At 42.4% G+C, this 23,542-nt stretch overlaps 1 protein-coding gene across 1 annotated transcript in view; it reads right to left on the bottom strand.

The window, feature by feature from the left end:
• Positions 1–1,508: 1,508 nt before the first annotated feature.
• The window catches only part of NRK (Nik related kinase), a 116,972-nt gene continuing 94,938 nt past the window's right edge, over positions 1,509–23,542 (bottom strand). The window contains exons 25-31 of the mRNA XM_056859844.1: positions 19,711–19,854; positions 16,326–16,460; positions 14,342–14,442; positions 13,341–13,490; positions 9,001–9,160; positions 2,468–2,607; positions 1,509–1,635 (exon numbers count right to left, since the gene is read on the bottom strand). Of these exons, the coding sequence (XP_056715822.1) occupies positions 1,552–1,635; positions 2,468–2,607; positions 9,001–9,160; positions 13,341–13,490; positions 14,342–14,442; positions 16,326–16,460; positions 19,711–19,854 (914 nt within the window). The 3' untranslated portion in view covers positions 1,509–1,551. The remainder of the gene's footprint in view (positions 1,636–2,467; positions 2,608–9,000; positions 9,161–13,340; positions 13,491–14,341; positions 14,443–16,325; positions 16,461–19,710; positions 19,855–23,542) is intronic.

Below are 23,542 nucleotides of genomic sequence, written 5' to 3'. Positions count from 1 at the left end.
GGAGGAATTCATGTCTTCTAGACTCTAGCTACAGTTTGGTTTCTTTTTCAAAATAATAGTCCCACTCCAAGGATCTGGAAACTCTGCGATTACAGAATAATCAAACATCCAGGTATATTCTCTTGCAATGTATCGTCTGGTACATTTTTTGTTAAAGTCAATACTATATTTTTAAATACTTTCAATATCATCCTACCCATCCCACCCCTGACCTGCAAATGCAGCTGAGAGAATATTTCTCTTGGATAAACATCTTTTGTATCAAGTTTTCAGTTATTATATAAACTATTAGGTAGTACTTTTTATATTGCTTTACATTTTCCAAAGCGTTATACAAACTTTAGCTAAGTAACGATTGTACATGTAAACCTGAACACATAACCCCCCAAAAAACTCAAGATATAAACCCCTGAGAATATAATTTCATGGTGGAAAAGTAACACCAGTTTGTCATGAAAGGGTATGTCTATTGCTTAGATGCAAGTCATACAAAATGCCTGAATTTTTTTTTAAGTTACTGGGCACAATCTGTTGACAACTTCTCCTGTTTAAGCCTCACTGAAACAAAGAGGCTCTGAACTCATTGCACTGAGATGTTCCCCATTACATTATTCCTTTTGTTTCTTTGGGTTGTTTCTATAGCTATATTAGGAATGTATTTGCTAAACAGGATATATGTTTGGGACAGAACATATTTACAAAGCCATACATATATTTTTCTATTGCATCAGCAGTTAACAGGAGTTGCAAAATTGAAGAAGAACTTGATCTTACATTTTTACGAGCTGTCCCATTTGACTTCTTAAGAGCCATTTGGGTAGGTAAGACTTGCAGGATCTCCCGGAAACCACTCCTTAGAAATACATTCTGCAGGGATAGCAAACATGGCAAAATACTGTCCTTATAAATCCAAGGTTTAAAAACCTGGGCTCCCTGAGTATACTTGGAGCCACAAATGACAAAGCGCACATGATAAGTCCACTAGGAAGCTCTTTCACAATTCCTCCCGCCCACTGGAAAGCAATGAATGTGACATAACAGCACTTTTATCCCACCCTTCCTCCAGGCAGGTCTCTCGAGTTATCACTATACCACAGTGACTCTTTGCAGTGCTGTTGCTTGTTAGTTCTGGGATGAAGACTAAAGCATCTGATGAAATAAGATTCTCAAAAAAAGGGGGGGGGAGACAGAAAATCAATCACACATTGTGGGTTCCAGTTCACAGCAAGAGAGGCACACACTTAATAAACCTACTGGTACATATTGCTGTCCTAAATAAAAACCATGAGAATTTAACACAAGAGCATGACAATACTTGTGCAAAAATATCTGTGCATACTTTGCAGCCTATGGCAGCTGCCACACCTGTCATACAGTCAGTTTTGTTTGATTGCCTGCTTGATCTTTCAAAACACCTCTAAAATGATTAAATGGCAACTCTTGAACAGGGAGTGATACAGCTGCACAACTGAAGGATGGTATAACGAATACTTCTTTTCCTGGAGAAAAATGTGCAAACTTCTGTAACCTAGGTTGTATCAAGTGAGAACTTTACCAATTGAATAGTAGGTTCTGACCAAGTGTCATAAAATAAATTTGACTGCTGCCTCCAGATTGTACAGATGCGAAGAATACCTTGAAAAGGGAAAAAAACAAAGATGAATGTTAATTTTTCTTTATAATTGGAGAAGTGTCAGTGTCCTGACCTGGATGGCCCAAGCTAGCTCAATCTCGTCAGATCTCAGAAGCTAAACTGGGTCCACCTTTGTTAGCACTTGGGTGGGAGACCACCAAGGAAGTCCAGGGTTGCTACATGGAGGCAGGCAATGGCCAACCACCTCTGTTCATCTCTTGCCTTGAAAACCCTGCAAAGTCACCATAAGTTGGCTGTGCCTTGACAGCACTTTCCAACACCAGCTGCATTTGTATTTCTCAGTAAAAATAAATAGTAATCTTGAGGCACTTTAAAGAATGGCCAGTGTGGTGTCGTGGTTAACAGCGGTGGTTTGGAGCGGTCGACTCTGATCCGGAGAACCGGGTTTGATTCCCCACTCCGCCACATGAGCGGCAGAGGCTAATCTGATGAACAGGGTGGGTTTCCCCACTCCTACACATGAAGCCAGCTGGGCGACCTTGAGCTAGTCACACTCTCTCAGCCCCACCTACCTCACAGGGTGTCTTGCTGTGGGGAGGGGAAGGGAAGGTGATTGTAAGCTGGTTTGATTCTTCCTTAAGTGGTAGAGAAAGTTGGCATATACAAACCAACTCTCCTTCTATTAGCACTAGCTATTTTGGTCAGCAATGCTTGCTGAGGAGCATCATCTTGCACAAGCAGCAGAGCACTGCTAGGGTCTTGCTCATTCACCTACAAGGCTCCGCAGTGAGCCTTGCTTCTCTCATTGCAAAGAACCAGTTCAGCTGGCCTTCCCTTCCTTTTCCTACTTCAACTCAAGTTTTGTGTACATACCTTATCATTCCTTTCACACAGAAATTTCAGCTTCTGTGCCTTCTTGTGCAAAAACATTCCTTCCAGGCTTCCTGTCTCCACAGAGCGCAGTTCGATAGCTTTCTCTCCCCAACCCATTACTTGGTTGGACTGAAGATACGCTAAAAAAAAACAAAAACAAAAGAACACATTTGGAAGAGTGAAGGAAAGCAACACGTGGGAGGATGTGCAAGCAAAGCACTCTTCTGCTAGTTAGACCTTGGCAGCTTCATTTCTTTCTTTAGTTGCAGCCAAAATTGCATCTCGCACACGCACACACACACACACACACAAACCCAAAATTTTTTTGGACTGTGTAAGTTTGTCCTTTCAGCTGTCTTTTAGCCCAGCTCTGTCTCACATTTTATTTGTGATTAAAGGTGACAGCATTATAGGTTAACATTAAGAAAGAAGAAAGTAGAGAAAGATAACAAAGGCAATGCCAATTGGACGGTTCACTGCTCGAACTCTGTTGCTTCCTAGTAGGGATGAACAAATGTCACCCATCTTGCACTTGTTCCATCATCTTTCAGCATCAAATGTTCCATTCGGTACTTTTCTGATGATCCACTGCGAACTTTGTTCATGTGGATGCACTCCCAATGCACACTTGGATATGTGCTTTATACCTATTCAATATATGTTACAGTCTGTATTTTTATAATGATAATGTAGAACCAAAGCAGAATGACCCCTCATGCAGCCTATAACACAGCTGTGGAAAACTGGCAGAACAATAAACACACACAATTCCGTTCCATACCATCACAGGATTGGAAAGTGACTCATATGCCATGCAGTCCACCAACAGCTCAATGCAGTAAATCCAAAGTTACAGCATTCCTGATTACAATCGTACTGTTAGGAGATTTCTCCTCATGCTTAATCAAAAGATACCCTCCTGTAACCTAAGGTCACTGGATCTAATCTCGCCCTTTGGAGCAGCAGTGACCAAGTCTTTGCTCTATTTCCATTTCTATTTCCAATGCAATCAGGTCTTCCCTCAGTCTCTGCTGAGGAACATTTCCAGTTCCTACAGCTTTTCCCTGTAAGACTTGCCTAGATCCCCCCCAAACATCTTCGTTGCTCTCACTGAACCTGTTCCAATTAGTCTACATCATTCTTAAAGTGCACCACCCAGAACGAGATAAGGCACTCTAGACCAGTGGTTCTTAACCAGTGATATGTATATCACCAATGGGACACAGATGTAGTCTACGTCGGACATCAGAGTTTTCATAACAATTAGAATTCGCTATACCTCAATCCCCCCGGCCACCTGCAAATGTGACAGGCCGATTCCTGCTCACCCTACTTTGCCACAGATGATCATCTGTGATCTTTTGACATTAGGGATGTAAAGCCAGCTCAAAAATAAAACAGGGGAATCTGATGGCTTTTTTGGGATTAGGACTGCCAGCTACAATCTGCAAAAATGGAAAACAAGCAAATCCTCCTTCAGCTGGGCTTTCACTGCCAGAGTGTGCCTGGGTTCTGCAGGGCTTCTGCACATCGCAATGGGTTCTGTAGGGAATTCGGGAATACCAATATTTTTCAGCTCCGATATTCCCGAATGCGAAAAAGAACCCATTTTTTTAAAATGTACATCCCTATTTGACATGCTAATAGTAACCTTGGATACTGTGTTTTCCCCAGTCCCCCGTACTCCTTGCCCACCAGCAAGTGTCTTTGATGTGCCGCATCATGCCAACCCTAACTGCTAGGGACTATTAGGTTAAAGCCACAGCAATAAAGTTCACTCCCAACAATACCACTGCAATTGTTATGTCCTTGAAACTTACTGTAAATGACACATGTAATAACAGGATTTTTGTTTTGTATAGCATCGTGGGACCTAGGTTCTTTGAAAGAGTGATTGGTAGGATATAAGTTACAAACTGGTCTGGATGAGGTCTGGCTAGAGCCAAGTAGAGTGGAACAATTACTTCTCATGGTTTGGATGCTCCGCTTCTACTAATGCAGCCCAAAATACCATGGCCCTGACTTGGATGGCCCAGTCCAGTCCAGTTAGATCTCATAAGCTAAGCAGGGTCGGCCCTGCTTAGCACTTGGTGGGACACCACCAAGGAAGTCCATGTTTGCCAGGCAGAGGCAAGCAATGGCAAACCTCCTTTGTTCATCTCCTGCCTTGAAAGCCCTACAGGGTCACCTTGACTCGGCTGTGACATAATGTCACTTCCCACCGCTTAAATCTCATGACACAGTGTATTCCAGGAAGAACTCCTGAGTTGTCTATCAATGGCCATTTATGCAGGGTCAATTTTGATGCTCGCTCAAAGCTTTTTTTTTTTTTTTTTTTAAATGCGACCTTTAAAAAGACAATTCACGGTCCTGACACAAAAGGAGAAATTCCACCCCCCACTCGCCTGCTCCTTTGTTCCTTCCATTAGTCAACTGCCATTTGCATAGCTAAAGAGCGGCTGTGAATTTTGCATGTTTCCTTGAGGGGATTCTTCGGTGCGGGGGCGGAGCAAAAACAAAAGGTCACATTAAAGGGGCTCTTAAGAAATGCGAAGTAGGTATGTACCGGCTTTGCAGTCACTTCTTGAATGACGGTTCAGCGTGAAAAACTCAAAAAAATATGCGGAGCACTTTAGCCTGGAACACGCTACTAATTACAAAGCATAAATGGCCAATGAGAAATTTGGAAGCACCCCTGCTTCCTAAGGCCTAAGGCAGGAAGGGCATATATACAACACATACTTAAACCAGTTAAAAAGTCATTTTCCTTCCCATTGGGCCACAGGAAGAAGGGGTGCTAGGGATCTCTATCAGAAATCCCAGTACTTTCTTCAAATTCTCAGATTTGAGAGAAGCTGTCGTATGCAGTTAGGAAGATACTGTATTAAGTTGTCAGGGCTAAAAATAACCCTCTGTGAGTTTGTATCTGCCTAGGCTGGCCTATCTCCATGAGGCAAGCTGCACGCATCTGTTAGATGCTACTTTCGGACTGGAGAAAAACAACCCCCACTAGCACAAGACTTAGCCTGCCTGGTCTATTGTTCAATCATCCAGGGATCAATGTGCCCAGGGCCAGCTGATAGCTGTCTTCCTATAAAGATACGGCCTAAGATCATTGTCAGGGATTTGAGGCTTCAGTCACTAATAACGAAGCTGGCAAAAGCTGAATGCTCCCTGCCCAAGGTGATGTATAGAGGATCCTGAAATGCTAACTAAGATAAGTTTCCTTCTATAACAAAGTAAGTTGGCTGCTGATGGCTGCAAATAGCTTGTTTCTATGAACACACACAAACAGCTTGTGAACAGCCAAACAGCCTGTTGATTAATTTGGAAGTTTGAACACAATAGGTTCTCGGATGGAACATGGAAGACATTCATAATGCTTAGTACAAGTTAGCCACCCTAATGTCAACATTTTGTAAGTCTCTTTGCCCCTCCCGCTTCACATCCTGAGTAGTGATGGCAGAGGAACTCACAATACCATGATATCAGGATACAGTTAAATTGTACTAGACATTTCTGGTGTATGTGTGGGGTTTGATAGCTATACACCATAACATCTCATTTCAGCCTCTCACCTTTCTCAGTGGCCCTAGAAGATGAACAGATTATAAGAGATAATTCAGACATAATGACAAACCATAGTTTTCAAATCACAATTTGGACAATTCCAGTTTGTTGTTGTGTCTGAATAATCATACCACTGTTTCATGGTGGACACCAAGCCAGAAATGGTTTGAAGATGGTTTGCAAATAATAGTTTGGACAAACTAGGGTTCATCTTTACATCTTAATAATAATAAAAAAAATTGTTTGGGATGATATCTGATGGGAGGTAGGAAAGGAAGCAATGAGCAGCAAATACAACCTCTTCAAACCTCAGTTTGCCTCATGTGTTTGGGACACAAACCGTACTCTTGAAAGCAAACTGTGGTTAGCACAAATCACAGATAGTAGTTACATCTCAATTGTGCACAACTGTCTTGGATCTGTAGCTATTTTTCAGTCTTCATCCTTGAGCAGAGGTTATATTTGTAAAATATTGCTTGAGAAAGAGTTACCCTCGAAACACAAGGAGCTGTTAGGAGACACCTCCTGTTACCTTGGATTTCATTATATGTGTCGACTGATTACTTGTCTACAGTTTTGTGCTCACTGTTTCTTTCAAAGACCACACATGCATCAGTACCGCTTTAAAGAAAAACACTGGGCTTTGAAAACAAGAATAACCAAACATTCTTCCACTCTAAAGAGCTCACAGCTTCTCCCTCTAGCTAGAAATACAGCATTCCCAGTACCTTCCGAGCCTTTCTGCGGAGCACTTTAGCCTCCCAGGACCTTTTTAATCTGGCTTCCAAACAGGTTCGATACTCACAGTTGGGATTTTCCCCTAGTACATCTTCCCAGGTAATGGTTCTTTTGTCTTCAAGAGTTTCATACTGTGCTACTAATGTTAGATTGTGGGATGTGGGGACTTCAGCATCGGTTATCCAGTGCTGAACGTTAATGTGGCACTGAGGAGAATTGCCTTGACATGTGTTAATTATAACTTGCCGCTCTGGGTTTTGTTGCTGGAAAGGGGAAGAGTGATGACTGAGCTGCCAAAGAGGAGCCAACATATGGCATCCTGCTTTGCTCTGCGCAGGCAGAACCTATTTTTCAAACAGGACTTAGCATCATGGGGCTTTTGCCTTTAAGCTCGGAAATAGGACATGCCTGGCAGCCATCCAACCCAAGCTTCGATGAGTGTTTAAGAACATTAGCAAATATGCTATCAACAACCCTTTCAGCTCTAGGCAAGACAGGGCCGTGGTGAATGGCATGCTATGAGAGGATCTAAGACACAGATGGATCTCATGCTCCCAAGTGTGTGTGTGTATGTGGGGGAAGCTTCTCATTTTTCTCGCTGTCTTCCCTGCTGCATCTCTGCTACTGTCTCATGCCCTTAATTCAGGCAGCAAGAATTAGGCAGAGTACGACCGCAAAGAGTCTGCTAGGAAATTTCAATAGCAAGATTAAAAAAAACAACCCAGCTTGCAAAACACTAAAGATGAAATTTGGAAGATGCCAGCTAGAAGGCCGCAGTGAGCTTGTTTGGTTTATTTGCAAGAATGTGGTGGACACACATGAACACTGGCTGGGAATTAATGGAGGTAATCTTGCCATGATATGAGGGAGCCACTAAGGGCCAAATAGTTGCAATGCTGGGGATTCTATGAGGGGTTTTGTTTGTTTGTTTGTTTTGTTGTCAAGTTGCAGCTGACTCATGGCAACCCCATAAAGTTTTCAAGGCAAGAGACGTTCAGAGGTGGTTTGCCATTGCTTGCCTCTATGTAGCAACCCATCCAAGTACTAATCAGGGCTAACTCTGCTTGGCTTCCAAGATCTGATGAGCTATCCAGGTCAGGGCTCTATATATGAGTATGTGTAACGTGCCGCCAAGTTGCAGCCGATTTACAGCAACCCCGTAGGGTTTTCAAGGCAAGAGATGAACAGAGGTGGTTTGCCATGGCCTTCCTCAGCATAGCTATCTTGAACTTCCTTGGTGGTCTCCCATCAAAGTACTAACAATGGCCAACCCTGCTTAGCTTTCAAGATCTGATGAGATCAGGCTAGCCTCAGCCATCCAGGTCAGGGTACCATGTATGTAGTAAAAAGGTAAAGGTAGTCCTCTGTGAAAGCACCGGGTCATTCCTGACCCATGGGGTGATGTCACATCCCGCCATTTCCTAGGCAATGTTCACAGGTGGTTTGCCATTGCCTTCCCCAGTTGTCTACACTTTACCCCCAGCAAGCTGAGTACTCATTTTACCAACCTCAGAAGGATGGAAGGCTGAGTCAACCTTAAGATGGCTACCTGAAACCAACTTCCGCCAGGATCAAACTCAGGTTGTCAGCAGAGCTTGGACTGCAGTACTGCAGCTTACCACTCTGCGCCACGGGGCTCTTATACATACCATGTATTAGCTACTTGGAAAAAAAAATAGCAGGCACTTAAGACACTGGTTTCAGCCATTCCATTTTCCTAACTGAAATAGCCCTATGAAGATTATCTGCCCTACTGGGGTAAACATACTGCTTATGATACTGTGTGTATGTGCCATACCCTAACAAGGCAAATGACAGCTTTGCAGGGCTGTTTGAGGTAAAAAAAATCACCCAGGGCCATAACTAGGGGAGAGAGGGCAGCCACCGTCCCTATGGCATGCAGAGACAGTGGCAGAACTACCCAGCACAGAGGCACCTGCTCCTTCTGTAAGAGAGGCAGTTCTGCCACCCACTCTGCATGCCACAGGGGCGGCGGCTGCCCTCTTTGCCGCCCCCCCCCCCCAGTTACGGCCCTGGTAGGACCTAAACCCCCTGTTGTCACAGTCCCATTCTGAAGCAGTGTCCTGCACACCTGCTATTTTAAAGAAGAAATCTGCTTGGGAGTGCAGATCAGTCTAGCGCCTAGAATGGCCCTTCAGCTTGAGCCTGCCTGAGCAATTCTTTTTTTGAAGCGTGTGCTGGGCATGCATTGTTTTCATACCTACCTACAGATGCAGGCATTTCTCCCCATTGCAAAACATTTTCCTTTGAGAAACGTCCATAGATGTTTATGTAGACTCCTTCATCTTCATAGGTGAGCAGAAGTTCCATTCCACTGGTGTTAGGGAGTATGATAATGGCATGTGGATGTAGATTCCCCTGAATCTGGAATAATATTTACTAACATTCATATCATGAAACAGACTATAGTTTTGATAAGTACAGTCTTTCAGTCTAGGTATCTTGCCAGAGCATTAAACCCAATAGAACCAGATTACACCCCCCCCACCACACACACACACACACACAAATTGCCTATATACTTTTTGCAGATTAAGTACATACACATGAACACACGAAGCTGCCTTATACTGAATCAGACCCTTGGTCCATCAAAGTCAGTATTGTCTACTCAGACTGGCAGCGGCTCTCCAGGGTCTCAGGCAGAGATCCTTCTACATCACCTATTTGCCTAGTCCCTTTAACTGGAGATGCCGGGGATTTAACTTGGGACCTTCTGCATGCCAAGCAGATGCTCTACCACTGAGCCACAGCCTCTCCCCAGTACAATCCTAAGAAGAGTTACAGTCTTCTAAACCCACTGATGTCAATGGGTTTAGAAGGTTGTAACTTTGCCTAGGATGGTAACACCAGAGGTCATACAAATGAAAAGTATTTTTTGGAATCTTCTAGAATATTTTGCTAGCTGGCTACCATAAGGAAATATTTTTTAAATTTCTCTTTAAATATCACACAAAAGATTGCTCAGCAGTCACTGTTCAATATTTCACTTGCATTTTTCAAGTCTCATTTGGTTACCAGAAACCAAAGAGCCATTTGGACACAATGAGACCAACCAGTGACATTATAAAAAGTATTATAAACCACACCAGTTTCAAGATGACCTTACTTAAAACAACTGTAAACTATATTACAAAACAAACACCATCAAAATATATAAAATCGTTTTACATAATTAAAGACAACAAAACAGTAAAACTAAGTAACAACTGACAAGGAATAAACCAATATTATTTCCTGATAAACTTTTTTTTTTACTATTTTGTTGTTGGATTTTTGTGCTAACACAGGACACATACTTGCTGAATATTAAAAAGCTTTGCATTATAATGTGTCAGAACCCATTTGCTTTTCTCATTATCTGACCAAAATTATTTCCCTTCCAAGACTGAAACTAACCCCTTGGATGATGAAATTGATCTTCTTAGAAGGATTTGGCTGGGGGGGGGGGGGAATGACTTAGCTTGGCTTCTCTGTTGTAAAAAAACCCCTCTGATTGCATTTTATTTGCTACTAACTAAATCAGATGTGACTCAGAGATAAGAAATGGATGCATTAATACTTTTGAAATTGGATGTATTTTTTTAAAAATGACATCGAAACTAGCAAATCTGTAAACAATATAATAATACAGGCAAGTACCAGCAGCTAAGCAACCATTGTCATACAGCTCTGTTACTATATTTGGCTGGATGTAGTATCTTTAATATATTTAATATGTACAGTGTTTATTTCATCATATGTCTGTTTGTTATTGCTCCTGCTCTTATTTTGAGACTTTCTGGAGGAATAGCTGTTATTTTTCTTTCCCTCCTCTTTTTTGCATGAATAACTTGTGCCTCAAGAAAATTCAATTAAAATTAAAAATTATCATACAGCTCCATTACTATATGTGGTTGGATGTAGTATTTTTAATATACTTAATATGTACAGTGTTTATTTTATCATATGTGTCTTTGTTATTGCTCCCCCTCTTATTTTGAGACTTTCTGGAGGAATAGCTGTTCTTTCTTTCCCCCCTCTTTTTTTGCATTAATAACTTGTGCCTCAAGAAAATTCAATGACAACTATAAAGAATACACAGCTCAGACAAAATCTGGCGCATCTCAGTCCCAGTAGCTGTGTGGCTTAGTGCCTTTGCTTTTGAATGAACCAAGCATACTCAGCTTTCTCTAAATATACCTACTGCTCTAAGGTCATTCAGAATTTTATTTACATTGTACCTCAAATTATGGACACATGCACAAAGGAGGAGGGAATTTTCAACCAGTTCAATGTCCATTCTGCTTGCATCCTGAAAAGTTAATGTTTTCACATCACAAAAGATTCAAAGAGTTTTGAGCCATTTCTGATCTAGTCTCATTTCCCAAGAGACAGAGAGTGAGAAAGAAAGGATTTGCAATAAGCACACATGTAGGTAGGATTTTGTTGTAAGAAATCTTAAGAGACAACAAATCTGTCTGCAAACAGTCCTAACTCCCCCACAGTACCAGAAAGAGGATTATCCTTAGCATCTAATTAAATTATGAGATCTCTCTGAAATTAGCGTATTCCAGGGAAGACACAATTCTCTTCATTTTCACAAACTGCAAAGATGCATGCACCTTTCCTCCTAAAAAGAAGTGCAGTTCTGTCCCACACAGCATCACAAACTAACTGTAAAAGAATCACAGAAGCATTACTTGCCAAGCTTAATGTACCCAGGCCAAGCATGGGATTCGAGGTCTCTGCAGCCACTATCCGTAACACTAGAACAGGTATCCAAAGTCGGAGAGCAATTTTAATGCGTTGTCTTGGTATTCTTTGCATGAGCAATTGAAGCAGGGAACACAGAGAGAACGAGAAAGGAAGCTAAACAGCAAACGTGTCTAAATTCAACCTGTTGGCTTTCAAAAGTAGACTGGGATGCTAGCTCCAAACCTTCCTACTTCCAGAACAAAATTATAATCTAACAACTTTGGACCCCTCCAGTAACAAAGACTGCTAACAGTGACAGCCTACTGCAGTGACACATTTATTTCAGATCCTGTATTCTGTGGGGAAAATGTATTTTTAGTACACTCTTATCATATGGTGGATGAATGAACACAAATAGTCACAGCTTTCCTATGGGAGCCTCCATATTGCGGGCGCTCATCTGGGAAATGCTGCTTCTCATGTATGCAATTAAATAGGAGTTTGCTGCAGAACAGGACACATTTTTTGGTGAGATGGTCACCTTTTCTCCTTGTATCACTTTTGCTCAGTAACCAAACGGCATGCCCAGAGAGCAGTGGTATCAGCTTGGATTTATAAAGCTGTTGTCCATGTTGAACAGGACAACCATGAACAGAGATACGAGGTGAAACATGCCATTTCAAAGCTCCACAGAAAGGATCTCATACAGACGCTTTTCTAACCTCATGCAAGTGGAATGGAAATATGCTCAATGGTTCAGCCTGGAAGCACAGGATGGAAAGGCATTTGACAACAGTTTCAGAGGAATAGCCAAGACAAATTTGAAGGGTTGAGAGTGACATGAGTTCAGAGGCTTGGTCCCTCCCCAATAACTACTACATTTAATATGCGTTCACACAACACATTGTTAAATTGTGGAACTCCCTGCCCCAGGATGTGGTGTTGGCTGCCAACTTGGAAGGCTTTAAGAGGAGAGTGGACATGTTCATGGAGGAGAGGGCGATTCATGGCTACTAGTCAAAATGGATACTAGTCATGATGCATACCTATTCTCTCCAGGATCAGAGGAGCATGCCTATTATATTAGGTGCTTTGGAACACAGGCAGGATAATGCAGCTGCAGTTGTCTTGTTTGTGGGCTTCCTAGAGGAACCTGGTTGGGCATTGTGTGAACAGACTGCTGGACTTGATGGACCTTGATCTGATCCAGCATGGCATTTCCTATATTCTTATGTTCTTAATAAATAAAATACACCAGCAAACTGCTGGGGCAGGGAAAAAGTCAACACACGAAAAAAGAAACAACCCATACAAGTAAAAATAATGATGCATTTCTCCATTAAAAATTGGGTATTTGCCCCAAACATTAGCCACTAATGAATTCCTATACCAGGATTTGACTTGGAGAAAGGCAATGGAATTAACAGAAACATGGAGCTCTTGCAAGATGGACAGTCCAGAATTCCATGTTACGCAACCAATTCATTGTTTTAAACTTGACAGTGGTTTTTCCCTGCCGGGGTTTCAGACCCATTTTTGAAATGAACATATCGAGGGTGAGAAAGCACCTGGAGGTGAAAATGGCAGGCACGGGAAGAGTTAAGCATGCCTCCTCTGCCCGCGGCATCTCCACACAGATCACTCCCATACAATGTTGCTTTTGCCGAGAAAAAGCAGCTGTCAGGGTTTTAAAAGAGGAGTTGACCTCATAATGTATCGTTCTAACTTCAGCAGCACAACCGTCATCTAGCTCAGACTGTACGTCACCCTTTAAAATTGCACAGGTTGAAAAGCTCATCGAAAATGCCATTAAAAAAAATTCCTGGGGAAGAAATAAAATTTCTTGTTGTAGAAAACAGGGTCTTACATGTGTTGGCAGGTACAGGTCATACACTGAGCCAGAGTCCACATCAATAGCATGAAATCCAATCGATGAGCCATAAATTACTTTTAACCTCTGCCCATTCTCTACTGTCAAGTCGACCAACAGGGGCTTTTGATGAAGCGACGTGAAGGACTGCAAAGAGAAAAACCACAAGTGTCAGACTCTTTCTGGTTAATAATTTACAATTGAAAAGATGGTTAATGAGTATTGTTGTTGTTGTTGTTTTTAGAAATAATAGATGCAATCTTGAAGTCAAGTATGTGTGTGTGTGAAGTGCCGTCAAGTCGCAACTGATTTATGGCGACCCCTTTTGGGGTTTTCATGGCAAGAGACTAAAGGGGTTTTCATGGCAAGAGACTAACAGAGGTGGTTTGCCAGTGCCGTTCTCTGCACAGCAACCCTGGCATTCCTTGGTGGTCTCCCATCCAAATACTAACCAGGGCTGACCCTGCTTAGCTTCTGAGATCTGACCAGATCAGGCTAGCCTGGGCCATCCAGATCAGGGCTGAAGTCAAGTATAAAAGCTTATATTTCAAGTTGTATAGTCTGAACCACGGCGTCACTGATTTCCAATGAGCTCACCCAGTTCCTATGGGAGACCAGGTGTCCAATTCAATCTGGTGTGTCTGAATAAAACTATGAATTTGGGCAAATGTGCTTTATAGACTTCTAGGGCCTTTTATACCACTTGAACTATCAGAGCTTCTCCAAAAGAATTTTACGGACTGTTGTTTAATAAGTTTTGGAGAACGATCTATTAGAGATCTCTATCTCCCTTCTCGGAACTACAGTTCCCAGGACTGCCTAGGGAGAGATGATGTCACAGTTAAACCAGCTCTGTTAAGTAGCCCTTTGCCACATTTCCCCACAAAACAACAGGAACATGTACAGAATTCTCAAAAAAATATGCAAATTAAGTTGATTAGAGTTCAGTAAAATTTGAATATCTTTGAATAAAATTTGAATATTTTTTATTAACTCACCTTAAAGGCCATAAATTTATGATATGGTTTGGGAGCCCAGGCATAGACCTCAACTGAATTTTTCACAGCAATCACAAGAAATTTGATCCTCTCATATTTCACTGGAAAATATTTGTTTTTAAAAAGCTAGTTATAGAAGTTAAACATGATCTAAAACACTTTACAGAAATCAAAGGTACACAGCTGAATGTGTTGCGTTCTATTGCACAGCTTGGGGGTGAAATAGCCTACAGCCTATTCACTTAATCAGTATCCTAGGATAAAAACCAAAGACTCTTTTGATGCCTTGAAGATGTATCAGATGTGTTGTGGAAGAAGCTTCTGACTCAATAAATATTGTGTAGCCTATAAGGTATTGTAAGACTCTTGGTTGCTTTAGTTGCAACAGACTAATACAGCTATAACTCTCTAATTTATTGTGGGATAGAATTCCTTGGGCTCACTTTAACTTCTGTTTTAATAGACTAGGAGGTAAATTTAGAGGGTGATTTAAATTTAGAGGGTCATTGCCTAGTAAGCTAGCCACATTACTATGTTAAGACTGACCAATAATAGCAACAATGTAAATAATGGCAGGGCTTAGTTCAGATATGAGTCCAACATTCCACTAAATACAAGCAACATATACCAATATGTACCAATATATAGATCTACCTGCAACACTGTAGAACATTTTGTTCGTACAGAAGTTATCATGTTTTAGAACTAACGACCTTGAAACATGGACTGTGTAAACAAACCCTTATAGAGCTTATGTCCCACCACAATTTCCATGCGCAACAGTATCATCTGCACTGTTTACAGTAGCCACATCAGGGGTCAGCAAGGGAGAATGGGTGAACTTGGGAACATTAAACAGGTCTTATGAATGGGACAAGTAAGAAAACAATCATGACATCACAGAACGGGATCACAACTTGCAATGCAATCAACATTTAGCCCAGAATTGGTCCTTCAACCCTTTTTCAACCGCTTTGAAGTGTATCAGACAGGCAAGCTGTGCTTGTGATAAAGCAAATATATAACCACTTTTCCACATGGAAAATTCAGAGCAATTTTTCTTCATGGATTCTGAGGTTTGAACCAGTAACCTTAGGAGCCAAGGCTTGTGATTGACAGGCAGTGTAAAGCCAACATAGTGTAGTGGATAGACTGCCAAACTAAGATTGGAGAAACGCACAGTGCAATCCTAAAGAGAATGACTCCAGTCTAAGCCCATTGAAATGAATGGGCTTAGACTGGAGTAACTCTCCTTAGGATTGCACTGTCAGGGTTAAAATCTCCATTCAGCCATGAAGCTTGATGGGTGACTTGGAGCCAGTCACTCTCATAGGGTTGTTGTGAGAATAAAAATGAGAGAAAAATTATGTGCGTTAATCTGAACTCCTTGAAGAGAGAGCAGGGAAAAAATGACATAGAAAGGTAGACAGATAATACCAGCCATACTAAAGATACCGGAGACCTGGCCTTCCACCCTTGGTTGGTTGACAGAGCAGTATCTTCTGCCCAGCTTCTATTCAGCAACCAACTCCAAGAGGGTCTAATTCCCACCCCAGGTCCGGATCAGGGTATGGATCCCTATGGCACCGGACCAGTTTGACATTCTGGACATTTATGCAGGGCTGTTTCCCCACGGTCACCCCTGCCGACTGCTCTGGTGCTTCGTTTTGATTATGCATGCCTTTCCCGACCGTCAGAGGTCACCTCGCTCTTCCTGAGCGTTTCTGCACATTTTGCCGGTGTTTTCCGGATTCTCGCTAAAACAGCATCTGGAAAACATGGGCAAAAACGTGCAAAAACACGTGGGGAGAGCGAGGCGACCTCTGATGGTCAGGAAAGGCATGCATAATCAAAAGGAAGCACCGGAGCAGTCGGCGGGGTGACCACGAGGGAAACAATCCTGCATAAATGGCCTCTCTCAAGCCACATTCTAACATCACAAATGGGTCTTCTGCAGTGCTTCAGGAGTAACAGAAAGACTCACCAACTTTGTAGTGTACACAGCCTTCCAGATCGCCCACTGGCACCCAGCCCTGCCGCTTCTCCACCTCAGGATCATTCCGCAAAATCTTGTTCCGCAACCAGGATAAATAATACACCCGTAGCTTATTCTTTTTGCCTAACATTTGTTGGAACAGAAGCAGAAAATGACTACTCGTTTACTTATTTCTGTATTCAACTGAGGATACAGGCTGTATTCAACTGAGGATAGCAGGTTGTGCTTCAGTTCCTTACTGCTGCCTCACCTGATGTGGAAGGAAGTGGGAAGAAGACTGGAACTTGTTTTGTACATCAGATGTAATGTGGCACGAGGGCCATAATAAAGTTGGGGAACACGAAGTCCAGCCACTGGCTTATCTTGTCCATTGCTGGCTGCTCTGAAAACGGCTTTCCAAGGTTTCTGGCAGAGGTCTTCCCTGCTATCTCAGATCATTTCACTGGAGACGTCAGAGCTTGAACCTAGAACTTTCTACAAACACAGCCTGTACTCTGCCACGGAGCAGCTGGCCTGGCGCTGCTCTCGGACCCTCAGAGACACTTGCTAAGCATTTACGCAAATCCATGGTGAAGACCTGACAGCTTGTTTACATGCATGCAGGAGCCAATGTGAACCACTTTGTGTTTGCACTCAGAAATGTTCCTAGTCCCACGTGGCTACGGTCAAATCCTATGAAGAAAACTTCCCAAGTGCAATGAGCAGCGCTATCATTCAGGCTGACATATCAGAGGGAGTATTTTTTTAACTAACAGCTTTTCATTCAACGTCCTATAGATAAGATCCCCATCCTTTAAAAAACATAAATTCTCCCTTCACACCGAATAAGGTTTTAAATATGGTTTTGATTTCATATGTTTTAAAAAATGGTTTAGAATGTTGCATTTTGAAAGTGTGCTTTAAAGTCCTTCCAGCCTGGAAACAAACATGTTTGTGTGTGTGTACGTCCGTGGATGTGCTTCAGTTAAAAAAAAGAATTGCCATTCCTGTAGATGTATGAAGCGTCATACCTTTGCAGGGGAATGTTCCAGATCTTATGTGGAACCACTGGCTCGAATGGATCACTGCCGTTCTATACTGCCTGATGAAGGGCACTTTCGCACATCCTGAATAATGCACTTCCGATCCACTTTCAATGCACTTTAACGATTGTAAGTGGATTTTTCTGTTTCACACAGTAAAATCCAGTTGCAAAGTGCATTGAAAGTGCATTATTCAGGATGTGTGAAAGCACCCGAAGAGTTCCATATAAAGGCACGCCTCGTTTTATTGAGCTTCCAACAGCATTTTCCCAACAGCATGTGCTCACTTCATGTCTCTACGTCACATTTTGGTAATTCTCACAATATTTTAAACTTCATTATTATTACAGTACATTTTTTTAGACATATTGCCATTGCATACTTAATAGACTACAGTTTAGTGTAGACATAACTTTTGTATGCATTGGGAAACCAAAACATTTGTATGACTTGATTTATTGCAGTGGTCTGGAACCAAACCCGCAATATCTCTGAGGTGTGCTTGTACTGGAAAGTCTGTACACTGCTTTTTTTTAAAAACTAATTGTTTGTGTCCTTACCAGGATCACTAGATAGCCTCAAAGGGCATAGTGTTGGTCCTGGTTTGTAAACTCAATGTGTAAGTGCCCAAGCCTTGCCTCTAATGTGGAGTGCATCTTTACTTCATCACTGGCCATTTGTGCCCTTTCCACTCTGACCCTTTAAGGCAATGGTACTCACCCATGGGTTGCAGAGAGCCGCATCTGCAATTACCATCAACCAAATGAGCCCCATTTACTTGCCTAGCATGAGGCCTGCACCTCTGGGAAGCTTGCAACTTTCCCGTTCCTCCACAGCAACTGTTTCAAGGTAGGAAGCAACTGTCAGCCACAGTTCCCACCAGGCAAGGGCCTTGCCCACTTCCATGAAACATGGGCTAGTGCCACAATGGGGAATGGTGCTCAGAAGAGTCACCAGCAGAAGGTCAAAAAGCCACCTGTGGCTTCAGAGCCCCCAAGTATCATTGCTCTAGGGGATCTGAGGACAGCAGCTGTTGTGTCACATCTCTGTGTCTTCGGAGTCCCCCAACCTGAGCTCCTGGACAGCTACACACCTTGAGGTCCACCGTGGGAGCCCTTTCCATGGGCTCCTACTGCTTTTCGAAAGGGAGACAAGAACTTGCAGACCTTTTCTTTCTCCCAGCAGCAAGGAGCTCCTTTTGGCTCTCCTGCCAGCTCTTGGCTATCTCGAGCTTCCTCTGGTGCCTCCTCCCACTGTCAGGAATGTACACTGCAAAACTGAATCCTCCTGTTCAGGTTAATTTGCTTCTGGTTTGACCTGAATCACTTCCATTTGGCCCTGATGCTGCTCCTACAGATTCCCTGGAGTGCCACAACATGTATCACTGTACAGATTTTTCATCACTGTACAGGTATCATGGTACAGATTTTGCATTCCTTACAGAGAAGATGAGTCACTGGACAATCATGCTAGGAAAAGTTGAAGGCAGCTGGAAAAGAGGAAGGCCCAACAAGAGATGGATGGACTCTATAAAGGAAGCCACAGCCCTCAGTTTGCATGGCCTGAGCAAGGCTGTTAAAGATAGGACGCTTTGGAGGACGTTGATTCATAGGGTTGCCATGAGTTGGAAGCGTCTTGACGGCACTTCACACACACAGGATATTCAAGGCTACAATGGCTTTTTTTTTTCACTCTCTCTTGCTCCAGAGCAACTGTGAGCTTCTAATAGGTCCTCCATTTGTAATTTCAGGATTTTATCACATATATACATTTCTGGGGGTGGAGAATGCCGTCGAGTTGCAGCCGACTTAGGAAGATCCTGTAGAGCTTTTAAGGCAAGGGATGAACAGAGGTGGTTTGCTATTGCCTGCCTCTGTGTAGCAACCCTGGACTTCCTTGGAGGTCTCCTATCCAAGTTCTAACCAGGGTCAGCCCTGCTTAGCATCTGAGGTCTGACAAGATCAGGCTAGCCAGGGTCATCCAGGTCTGGACATATACATGCCTGCCCCATGCTTAAAGAGGAATCAAATGGGCCCTCTGTTGTTGAGAACAGTTTGCTGGAGTCAAAGCAAGACCCTCTTTAAAGACACAAACATGATTAACGCTGTTAAGCACTGAAAACCAAATTTCAGCAAGTTTTAAAGATCTGGTGTACTCTATAAATCTCACAAAGCACTTTGCATACTAAGCAGGCAACGAAACACCCTGTATCCCATCAGCCTTAGGAAACGAGGATGTAAGCACCCGAAAGAGCTGACAAGTTTTTTTTACAACCTAATTTACAGTCTAATTTTCTTTGTAATTGCTTCTGGTCCCACATTAGGTCAGATACTTTTAGACACCGAACAAACCTGAGATGGTAATTAGCACATTGAGTCCTTCAAGCACATCCATCTGCTGAAACCGCCTCCTGGTTATCAGCGAGTAAACCCTTCCTTGTCCGCTGCGGTCCAGAAGCCACAGCCCGTTCTCGGTCCCCACAAGAAGATTTACCCCTGTTAAGGTGAAAGAGAATAACTTACTTCACGCACCTCTAGCTCATGAAGGCTCATGCTTAACTACATCTGTTACGCTTTAAGGTGCTACAAGACTCTGCCTTGATTTTGCTGCCACAGATTAATGCAGTAATTCCACTGGAATTTATATCCCTATGTGAGACCCACAGGAAAAAAACATTACTGCAGATCAAGTTATGCATGGTTTGCCAGTAGCCAAAGTCTTATTGGGAGTTTGAGGGTAGAGAATACATCCCCACTCACTGGGCAACGCTGATCTATGGCTACATTTGCCACTAAATTCTCCCCAAGGCAAACCTTTGGAGGAAATATGGAGATTCCCTGTTGAAAAGAAACATCTAAGGCAGGGGTGTCAAACTCAATTGTTACAAGGGCTAGATATGATATAAATGTTACTTGGTCGGGATGGGCCATGCCTCGCCAGCCCAGATCAAGAGGTGGGGGGGGGTCTCAATGGGGTGTGTGTGGCTGCCTTGGCTGGCTTACCGGCCAGATAAGAGCTCTCAAGGGGCCGGATCCAGCCCACAGGCCTTATGTTAGATACCCCTGATCTATGGAATCTTGAGGGAAGCAAATCCAAAACAAAATCCACTGCGTAGTGAAACCTCTTGGGAGGGGCATGCGCATTCCTCACATCCCTCTCTAAGTTGTTTTCTGAATTCTCAATAATAAATCATTTTGCAGTCAGATTGTTTTGGAGCCCATTGACGCGCCGATGGGTTGCAGATTTGAACTGACATCCAGCGGGCAAGGCTTCCATTTGGTTGCCATGTTTGATAAGGCTTCTTATCGGAGTGTTCTGGTGGAAATAATGAGATGGCAGAAAGTATCATACGGCATGAAAAAGAAATACACTGAAGTAGTAGCAATGGCCCAGTAAGAACATAGCGTTCTCCACCTCAGCACACATATCATTACAAGCTTTGCTATGCTGTTCTGTTCTTAATTTAAAATCTTGGCGTCCTCCGAACATACATCAAATGAAACTCAGAGAGCTGTAAACTGTAAATCTACATTTCCTGGGATAATTTCTTCCTCGCATTTCATTCATTTATTTTGCTTCTCATTTAAGACTCCAACCGAGGCAGGAGGGTGTGGGTAAAATATTGTATCAGCTCCGCAGGGTTCATCGCCTTGCTGCCTCGTTGTCAGGAAGATGGAAAATTAAAGCTGATGGGGAACTAAAGGCATCAATAATGAGGATGGATTCTTACATGACAGGCAGCACAGTCCACTATGTTGGTGTGCTGATTTCCGGCTTAAGAACCCTAACTCTGTCCATCGTTGCTATGGACTCAGCTGAGATTTTACAGGATTGGGATAAACCAAGGCCCTTTCTTGAGCTTCTAGAGCACAGTAGCTGAGAGAATGAGCTGTCAGTGGTTTAAATCCCACCTGGGATCACTGGTTTAAATCTCACCTAGGAGCCAGAGTTACATGGACATCACCAGACGGCCAGTATAGAAATCAAATAGATTATATAATTGGAATCAGAAGATGGAGAAGCTCTATTCTCTCGGCCAAAACAAGACCAGGAGCCGACTGCGGTACAGATCATGAATTGTTAATATCGAAAATCAAGATAAAGCTTAAGAAAAACACCAAAACATTCATCGCACCAAAATACAATCTAAGCAATATTATGGAAGAGTTTAAAGACCATGTAAGGAACAGATTTGAATTACTGAGTTCAAGTGAATGTAAACTTGAAGAACTATGGGAGGAAACTAGAGATATTATCAAGGAAGAATGTGCAAAGACTATTCCTGTAGCCAAAAGAAAAGAAAAACCTCGATGGATGTCTGAGGAAACTCTTAAAATTGCCAGAGATAGACGAGAAGCAAAAGTAGGTGACAGAAATAGAATCAAAAGTCTAAGTGCAACGTTCCAGCGACTCGCACGTAGAGACAAAGAAACCTGTTATAATAACCAGTGTAAAGAAATAGAAGAGAACAACAAAAAAAGAAGAACAAGAGATCTGTTCCACAAGATCCAAAAAATCAAAGGGAAATTTAAAGCACGGTTAGGCATGCTGAAAGATCAGCATGGAAATACATTAACTGAACAGGACAAAATAAAGAAAAGGTGGGAACAATACACTGAAGAACTATACAGAAGAGATGAAAGGATAAAAGATTCTTTCCAAGGAGAATCTTTTGAAGAAGAACCTACAGTTTTAGAAAGTGAAGTGAAAGCTGCATTGAGAGCAATCAGGAGAAACAAATCACCAGGAGCAGATGGGATATCAATAGAGCTATTCCAAGCCACAGAAACAGAGTCCATCAAAATCTTGACAAGAATATGCCAGCAGATATGGAAAACAAAACAATGGCCCACAGACTGGCAACGATCCATTTACATTCCAATTCCCAAGAAAGGAGACATCAAAGATTCCAGCAACTATCGGACCATCGCATTAATTTCTCATGCAAGTAAAGTGATGCTCAAAATCTTACAGCAAAGGCTGTTACCATTTATGGAACGAGAAATGCCTGATGTTCAAGCTGGTTTCAGAAAAGGAAGAGGCACTAGAGATCATATTGCAAATATACGCTGGTTACTGGAGCGTACAAGAGAATTTCAGAAGAAAATCAGCTTGTGTTTCATAGATTACAGCAAAGCTTTTGACTGTGTGGATCATGAAAAACTATGGCTGGTTTTAAAGGCAATGGGTGTGCCCCTACATCTGATCGTTTTGATGCGCAACGAGTACTCTGGACAAGAGGCCACAGTTAGAACAGAATATGGAGAAACTGAATGGTTTCCAATTGGCAAAGGTGTCAGACAAGGATGTATTTTATCTCCCTATCTCTTCAATCTATATGCAGAACATATAATTAGGAAAGCTGGATTAGATTTAGATGAAGGTGGAGTGAAAATTGGAGGGAGGAACATTAATAATTTGAGATATGCTGATGACACTACATTATTGGCAGAAAACAGTGAAGATTTGAAACGACTACTGCTGAAAGTTAAAAGAGAAAGTGCCAAAGCAGGACTACAGCTGAACATCAAGAAAACAAAAGTAATGACTACAGGAGAATTACACAACTTTAAGGTTGACAATGAGGAAATTGAAATTGTTCAAGACTTTCTATTCCTTGGCTCCACCATCAACCAAAAGGGAGACTGCAGCCAAGAAATCAGAAGGAGATTGAGACTGGGAAGGGTAGCCATGAAGGAGCTAGAAAAGATTTTGAAGTGTAAGGATGTGTCACTGGCCACCAAGACTAGATTAATTCATGCCATCGTATTCCCTATTACTATGCATGGGTGTGAAAGCTGGACAGTGAAGAAAGCTGATAGGAAGAAAATAGATTCCTTTGAAATGTGGTGTTGGAGGAGAGTGTTACAGATTCTGTGGACTGCCAAAAAAACAAATCAGTGGGTTATAGATCAAGCCTGAACTGACGCTAGAAGCTCAAATGACTAAACCGCGGCTATAGTATTTTGGTCACGTCATGAGATGACAAGAGTCACTGGAAAAGACAGGCATGCTAGGAAAAGTTGAGGGCAGCAGGAAAACAGGAAGACCCAACAAGAGATGGATTGACTCAATAAAGGAAGCCACAGCCTTCAATTTGCAAGATCTGACAATGCTGACAAAAATAGGACATTTTGGAGGACTTTCATTCATAGGGTCGCCATGAGTCGGAAGCGACTTGAT

The sequence above is a fragment of the Euleptes europaea genome, chromosome 13 (assembly GCF_029931775.1).
Source record: "Euleptes europaea isolate rEulEur1 chromosome 13, rEulEur1.hap1, whole genome shotgun sequence".
NCBI classification, from domain to species: Eukaryota; Metazoa; Chordata; class Lepidosauria; order Squamata; family Sphaerodactylidae; genus Euleptes; species Euleptes europaea.
Note: the sequence above shows the minus strand (reverse complement) of the source record. Positions and strands in the feature narration are given on the sequence as shown.